Source organism: Poecilia formosa, unplaced genomic scaffold, assembly GCF_000485575.1.
Source record: "Poecilia formosa unplaced genomic scaffold, Poecilia_formosa-5.1.2 Scaffold256, whole genome shotgun sequence".
NCBI classification, from domain to species: Eukaryota; Metazoa; Chordata; class Actinopteri; order Cyprinodontiformes; family Poeciliidae; genus Poecilia; species Poecilia formosa.
In genome coordinates this window covers 840,918-849,142 of record NW_006800195.1, presented here as the reverse complement: position 1 = coordinate 849,142, position 8,225 = coordinate 840,918, and the positions used below count along the sequence as shown (strand labels likewise).

At 39.5% G+C, this 8,225-nt stretch overlaps 1 protein-coding gene across 2 annotated transcripts; it reads right to left on the bottom strand.

The window, feature by feature from the left end:
- Nucleotides 1-1,798: 1,798 nt before the first annotated feature.
- r3hcc1l (R3H domain and coiled-coil containing 1-like) lies at nucleotides 1,799-7,128 on the bottom strand. Of its 2 annotated transcripts, none has more exons than XM_007570248.2 (7): nucleotides 6,963-7,128; nucleotides 6,299-6,770; nucleotides 5,089-5,276; nucleotides 4,409-4,479; nucleotides 3,952-4,047; nucleotides 3,304-3,444; nucleotides 1,799-2,521 (listed from the first exon to the last, which is right to left on the bottom strand). In XM_007570248.2, the coding sequence occupies exons 2-7, from the start codon at nucleotides 6,752-6,754 to the stop codon at nucleotides 2,469-2,471; spliced, it is 1,005 nt and encodes a 334-aa protein (XP_007570310.1). In that variant the 5' UTR covers nucleotides 6,755-6,770; nucleotides 6,963-7,128; the 3' UTR covers nucleotides 1,799-2,468. The 2 variants fall into 2 exon arrangements, with proteins under 2 accessions (XP_007570310.1, XP_016536236.1); XM_016680750.1 differs by lacking the exon at nucleotides 6,963-7,128 and adding an exon at nucleotides 6,888-6,906.
- Between the last annotated feature and the right edge of the window lie 1,097 nt (nucleotides 7,129-8,225).

Sequence of the window (8,225 nt, the reverse complement as noted above, 5' to 3'; positions counted from 1 at the left end):
ACTTTTTTTTACACATCTGAATAGGTTTCAGTTTTTACTCCAGTTTGTCTACAATGTTTAATTTAGAAAGCTGCATCTGTTCATTAATGTCATAATGGAGTAATTATGAGTGCAGGCAATTGATATCTTCCATTGCTGTGTCTTATTTAGGTAGCACAATGTCAGTTTTTATTAATATTGATTCCTAAAACCTACTTATAATAAGAAGAAATGTGTAAAAGTAGCATATGATGCAATTAAGAGTTTTATGTTTCCATATCTTTTTGTATTATTTCCAAAACCAGTTGATAGTTTCTGTAAAAAGTAATTGAAATTCAGGAATCAATCACTGTTTACTTCCTTAAGTGAAATAAAACTTGCGATGGCTGCTTCCATGTCTCTGTTTTCATACTTTATCTGTGTTTTTAAGTAAATTACAATCAACAAAATCTGCAGTTTGAAACTGAACAATAATTGGAGAATGTTCTCACCAGATGAAATTCTGTTTGTTTCTGTAGAAACAAACTACTTCTAATTCAAACATACTGACCCAGATGATTCTCTTATGCAAAAACGTCCCTCAACATGAATTCCTGTGACCTCATTTAGAGCAATGTTTTTTTTTTTTTAGAGGAACATATAATGATGCCTTCTCAGTTGCTGCTGCTTTTAATTTAGCTCTCCAAGCGCAACGTGGCACAAAGTCTCTGTCACTCTCAGGCCGCAACCAAAATAAATTTCTCATACGAGTTTTGCGCTGACCTGATAAGAAGCTTCGCAGGGGGACGACTGAAGTCCGTGTTATGAATGAACATTGACTGAAAGCAACATGATCAGCTTTTTTTTTTCTTTCCAAATTATTTACATTCAGGACAAGACGTTAGATCGATTTCCTAAACTTTCGACTACACTCAATATTTGGTTTTAGTATAAAGGGGAGAAGATCTACAGCTCTGAATGCAGCTTTCCTGGTCAAACATGGCGTGATTTCTGGCAGGAGACGGGAGCAAGCTGCAGTGCCACATGGTCTGTGGTCCGCTGGGTGAAACCGCAGAGGAGGTGTCTGTCTGCATCTGCCAGAATACCCTCCTGTTCTTGAGATGTGTGTGTGTGTGTGTGTGTGTGTGTATGCACTCTCAGAAGGAAGCTCAGTGAAGAGAGCTAAGCCTGAATTAGAGGGCTGAATCTCAAAGTGTCATGTTAGAGAAGGCTTGGCGCTTTAAAAAAATAAAATCTAGTCCAAATTTTCCAGGAATAAATTGTTATATCGCCCTTTGCAAAATAGTCTACACCCCATTAGACCTCTTCATAATCTGTCATAATATAGCCACAAAGCTTAATGTGCCTTAATGTGATTTTCTATTTTTTTAATAAACATTTTTATTAATGATTTTCTATTTTTAATGGAGCAACAAAAAGTAGCAATTGCTCCTAATTTTGTAGCTCAAACATATTTGGTTCAACATTCTTTACAAATAAAATCCTAAAACAAGACAGGTGCAAATAAAAGTTTAACCCAAAGGCAGGGCTGGTAGAGACGGCCATTATTTGCAGCTATAATTATAGAAAGAATGAGGTTCTTCAAAATATAGACTCATGGGGGTTGAACTGATTAAACGCCACACTTATAAGATTTTTACTTGTGGAACAAAAGTTTGAAAAGCAACTTTGCTCCCTTTATTGTATTTGATAGGGACAATGCACATTAATTAACATTTTTTGTTAATTAGCCCAAAAGGCTGCTTGTCATCTGTTGTCCCTCTTTCCACTTTTTCTGCATCAAATTAATTTCCTCAAACAAAAATAAAAAATAAAAAACTTGAGTTGGGATTGTGCTTTATTTTTACTTGTTTAGGCTGAAAGTCAAACTACTGAAACACTTTTGTATCAGAATAAAAATGCAAAAAAAGAAGAAATAATTCATTCAAACTTATAAAACAATGGAGATGAGGTCGTTAAGTCTCTTACATCCTCAATCTGATCTCTACACATGAACAACCTGCACAAACCGAACACGATGTCTATCGTTTGAAATAAAATCAACAAATGAATTTCAACAGTTAGCTGGGCTTTAGCAAACAGGACAACAACAAAAAAAGATGCATGTCACATGATGTCCGAACTCAAAGTCTTGAAAGTAACGCTTGTGGTTGGCAGTGGCTGGTCTGAGGCTAGTATGAGTTTAAAAATGTTAGCTACTACTGAGGAACAGTAGTAATTTAGAGTAAAAATGTGTAATTGACTCACTTAGCCAGCATCAAATTCAACGATGTCATCATCAAAGCAACAATTAACCTCTTTTAAAACATTAAACGCTTATAAAGCCAAACATAAAAGCTTCGGATCAAATAATTTCACATCGAGTCTCAGTGCTTTAATAAAGATGAACGTGGGTACAGATGTTTGCTCCAATCATGGCCAGTTGAAAGAAAACCAGAGTTGAAGTTCAAGTAATTTTCAAATTAAAAAAAAACAACTCTTGTGTCCATTCACTTTCCCTCCCAAGCATCTTCTCTCTGTTTTGCTGCCAGACGCTTTTGTTCTGAAAGGTAAATCAAGAAGCGCAAACATGTTACACACATGAAGACGTGGAAGCATCTATAGAAAAAAAAACAAATAAATAAAACTCCCAGAAGGTGAATCAATGATCTAAATGTATATCTGCTGTTACCACAAGTAGGGATGTGAGGAGCGGGTGGCAAGACTGAGGAGCCAGCTGGAAGTAATTTTTTTATATGTGGCATCACTTTCCCAGAACATACTGTTTAACACGTGATGCTGTTTTGTACTCACATTTACTGTGCATTTACAGATCTTAAATAAAGAGCCTGGTGGTGCGCCTATGCCGAGAACAAAGAAGCTTTTTTTAGTTTGCTGCAGTCAGGACCTCTGCTTCCTGGACTGACTGCTCGTTGGGCTGCAGTTGTGGTTTTCTGTGCCTATATACTTATGTTCCCTCCATGAAGGAAAATGGCTGCTATGCTGATTATAGAGCTGCAGTGATGTGCACAGCAACTGATGGAGCTCTCTTGGCATCGGTTTGCATCTTTCCGCTCAGGTCTTTGACGACGTGCAAACAGCTCCCACTTGTGGCAGAGACCTTGCAGTGCATGTGCAGGTAAGGAAGGTGGGGGTTGGGGGGGGTTGCACCATATTTCAATAAATTCTCATTTCAGACCTTGGCTGGGCTTTCTGTCTGACGCTCAGACATTCTGTCAGAAGCTTTAACAGCTATTTTTATGATACTAATAAAACAAAAACCTTCCATTTAAAACTTAAGCAGCACAATAGGAAGATCAACTTCATGTGTTTGTGTAAATGTACCTTTTGCCTGCTGGAGTTTTTTCTTCTCTGCCTCTCGCTGCTCCTTCGTCAAGTTGCTTTTCACGCCAAGTGCTCCGATCACAAGCTTCCGAGCCAGCGCCGCGCTTGTCTGAGGTCGCTCTTTAGCAGGCAGGAGGTAGTCTTATAATAAAAACAGGGAGGTAAAATGTTTTAGCTATTCTCTCTGGGTAGATATTAACGTATTACTGTAAAAAAAAAAAAATGCATAAAGATTTTCATTTTTAGCTCATTCCAAGAACCCAGAATCAAATGATCCGGTCTTATCCAGCTGGAATTACTGATAAAACTAAGCTGTGCATGAGTCTTCAAAGATGCTGTGTTTTCTTTTTTTGTTTGTTTTTATTCAATATTTTTAGTTGGAATGACTAATCAAGGTATCTCCAAGTTTCAGAAGATCAAATTTAAGACTCTTTTTAAGACCTTTTTTTTTAATGCCACCTTGAATGAAATGTATGATCCAACCACCCCTGTATCCAAATATAGGGGCAGCTGAGAGATTCTGCGGTATTACAATAAAACAAAGCAAAAACTAAAATTTCTGGGGTCTGTTTGTGGCTCTTGGCAGCAGATCAAAAATACTCCAGAGACATTAATGCAAAGTAAAAACACAGCAACATGCAGTTGTACCTGAGCAGCTGCGGGCTTTAGCCTTGGTGGCGTTGGAGGACTTGGAAAGTGGCCTTAACTTCATCAGTGGGTGTTTGGTTCTGAGAGCTTCCCGGGCTGAAAAGTGAAAAGAAAAACAAAATAATAGAACAGCAGACCTTGTGCTCCATTTATATTACGATATTGATACACTTGATGATGTATTATATGCAGGCTCTGTGTTAATGTTCATACACACTCATGACCGTTTCCTCCCAACCTTCTCCAGAAACAAACCATTTCGTAGCCATGCGTTTAAAAGCTGCGAGCTCGTTAATATATTTCCTTAAAGTAGACGATGAGTAGATGACAGAAGATTACTTTTTATTTTTATATCCAAAATACCGGGGTTGAAACGGCCGAAGCTACAGACGCACAAAACGTGGTGGAGAGGGAAGGACCAGTTACGGTGCTGAGAGCGAGGCAAAGCTTCACTCACCTGCTACGGGGCTGGAGAAGAGACCCAGGGCATGCGAGTCATCAATCCACTTGATGTCGAATCCTCTCTGTCTGAAAACGCAGCCAGCAGTCACATGAATCCAGCAACCATCGCTTAATAAAACCTGACAACCCTCAATCAAAGATGGTTCTCGCTCAGCTGATTTAAACTCTCCAATTTGAACATGAGCAAAATCTGGAGACATTTTAAATCCAACAAGATCAAGTTAGTTGTGTTGGGAACGGTTCGTACTTAAAGAATGCGTGCGATTGTGTCACTGCCAATAATAGCAATAATAAGCCAAAGATTTGGTGCAATTTAATAGGCCAACCCATGAATTTGCTCCTTAAAAAGTTTTTTTCTTCTGCCCAAACTGTCTAATGTTACTTCAGATGCATAAACACTAAAATAAATGAAAAAATAAAAGCTATTAGAATGAGCGTCCATAAATTACCATGCAATAAAACCCATAACTTTGCGTCATGGCAGCTGGCTGAAAATAGACTGGACTCAGATTCAGGAATGTTACTCATCCAGTGAGCAAGAAGGGAGGCAACTGAAGCACAGCTGCGTTTGATTTTGGAGAAACTCAACAGAATTTGATTTAAACAGAGTAATTATCAAAATATTTACAGATTTTTCTATAAAAAGGTAGACAAAAGAGACGGATGCATACGTACTGGTAGCACTGAAATAACCTGAGGAGGTCTTCCATCTTAAACTCCGTGGGGAAGTCGTAGATTTCCACAATGTGGGACAGTTCGTCCTCCGTGAGGTCAATCTCGTCTTCGTCATCCATGTCCATGTTGTAGTAGTCAAATCTAGGTTCCTGTTTCGACTTCTTCTTTCTGCCCTCGCTCAGAGCCAGCTTGAGTGGCGAGAGACACAAGACATGAATGAAAGGAGACACAAATGTGCCTCTCCAACTGTGTCAATGTTTGAACAATCTCTGAGCTGATTGGAGGTGAAGTTGAGTTTAGGAACAGTGTAGGTTTTTCTTTAATACTTCCCTCATTATTGTGGAAAGCAGCAGTACCTCTAGTAGCTGAAATGATCCTCAGCAGGATGAATCCACCACTACGCCAGATAATTGATGCAGCACTATTGAAAGCTCAGTCTATGTTTACTAGCTTCCACTTTAGAATGAGTGTGAGGTCTATTGGTTCCTTGGCAAACAGCTTCCCCTCTTCTAAAGGTAACAATTTAGGTTAGATGGCTAAAAGCCTGAGCACGCTTTGGTGTTCCAACAGGACACCAATCACAAACACAGCAAAACTGGTTTGGGAATTGACGAGTCGGGTTTCTTAAAGCCCTGATCTCAACTCTATCAAGATTTTATAGACTAGCCGCTTCTAGAAAAATCAACCAATTTAAATGAGCTCTTCCATTTCTGACTAGAATAGAGATGAAATATCTCCAAAAAAAACAAAAACAAAAAAAAAACAATGATGTTAATGATGTAGTCATGATGGTAGGTTTCCCAACTCTGGTCCTCAAGGCACACATCCCTGCATGTTTTCCTGCTTCAATACACCTGATTCATCTGACTGTATCGGGTGTGTGCATGTTTATTTTTTTACAATAATTGATGGTTTTAGCGACATGTCTGTAGGATTTCTTGCCAACATGCCAACGCCTGTTGACAGTTCAGCAAACGCCTGTTAATCAGCCATCAACTGAATCAGCAGGGCTGAAGCAAGGAAACGCCTAAAACATGCAGGGCAAAGTGAGTTCAGGACCAGGGCTGGGAAACTCTGCTCCAAGTAACTAAATATTAGTGGGGGTTCTTATGCATTTGAGGTTCCCAAAAAAAACGGTATGCACAATATGATGGAGAGCATGAATGCTGATTAGGAGTCAGAGGTGCTAAAGCCCACAAACAGCTCTCACCTCTTCCAGTAGATGTGGATCTAAACAGTCTCCTTCATCATTGAACAAAGTTTCCCAGCTGTCCTCGTTCTCATCTTGAGAGGATGCTGGTTCCTGTTGAGAGGAAGCTTCAGCCTCTGCCTGCCCATTAACCGTCACCTGCTCGTCCTGTAGCCTCTCCTCCTCCTGCACATCGCAGCTTTGAGCGTCTGCGCCTCCTGCTGCTGCTGCTGCTGCGGTGTTGGCCTTGTCCTTCCTGTTTTTGGCGTTCTTTCGAGCCTTGTCTGTATATCGAGGTTTGGGTCTTGGTTTGTCCTCTCCCTGAGTGGGAGTTTTGTCTTTAGCGGCCTGGCGTCGCTGTTTGGGGACGTACAGAGCCTGGTTGGGCCTCTTTGACTGACAGGCATCCGTCGATGTCTGCTGGCTTGGAGCGCAGGCTTCCTTTTGCTCCTCTTCTTTTGGCTTTTCCGCCTCCATGTTTAAATTCAAATATCTAAAAATTGCAGTAAGCAGAGATAATTACACTCACAGCTACGTAATAAATGAGAACTATTTTCGAAATCTTAAAATCAGTGTATTAGAGTTTACATCACTTAAAAGGTAATCTTACTCGATACATTTAGCTAATTTCGCTAAAATATACTTATTTCATTCAAACCTGAGACATATTTTCGCTTTAGCTTACCCGTGTTTGGTTTGTTTAGCAACAGAATTTGTCGCGTTCTATGACGAAAGCCCCGTCAACAGCAAAGCATTATGGGAGGCGTAGTTCTCTACGCACCTAAACCAACCTTACAACGACTAGCAGCGTTGATGCATATCGAGATGGAAAGTCAGACATACATGAACTATCTTAATAGGCCGATGTTTCTGTTATTTTGACAAAAGACAAGCAAATATTTATCTTTATATAAATTGCAAGTCAAATAAACGTGATTGGGTGCGCACCATTTTTATGCCCGCTGAGGAAACGGTGTGGCAAACTGGATTGGTGGTTTTGGTTTGCACATAATCTCAAATTCCGCATTAGCTCATGTAGGTAAACAACCCGGATGCACATTTACTGGAGGTTTTTTTTTTTTTTTTTTTTCCCAGTCACAACGCTCATATTATCAAATATTCTTACGGTTTTGTTTGATTGGTTTTCTTTGTTGGCCAAGACAAAAAAAAAAAGTTTTAAATTAATACTAGTGAATTTGCACAATATTTAATACAGACTTGATAATAGCCAGAACCTAATCTCTGGCCATATATGTTTCATTTTTCATTAGATTGTTTATGGTAAATGAGTTAACTCACTCAGATTGAACCAAATGGTAGTAGTGGTATACATTAAGGTGTTCAACAGTGCTGTGTGGTTACATTTTAATCTAGTATAAAGTGTTAGATTATAACGTCCTGCAATGTTTTTCACTGCAAGACACTGAACTCACTGTCATGTTCATCAAATCAGTAGACCTTACCTAACCATAAGAAGGGTACACTGTAGTAAAAAAGGATGGATCTTATGATATCTGACTGAATCTACAAGACATTTTGTCCACACTGAGAAAGGTCTGTGTACAAAACCACAGTGAATCAGCAGTTTCTGACATGCTCTTTAGCAGTGTCTCTGGTACAAACACCAAAACTATATTTGTCATTTGAATACCCCTTCTCGCCTATCCTTTCATTTTGAACTGAAGCTAGTCATCTGCATCACATCTACATGCCTCAGTGTATGTGATTGGTGGATTCACTGTTTGTGCTAGCAAGCAATAGAACAGCTGTACCTATAAAAGTGGCCAGTGAGCGCATATTAAACCCATCCACTCGCTCCGCTTTCTCGTCGCTTTCAAATGAATCGTCTCCCGGCTGACAGTTAAGGAACGTACCCGGGGTCCAAACGTCTCGCCCACAAAAATACGGGACACCCATTGGACAAACATAATTTACTCTTCAGAAACGT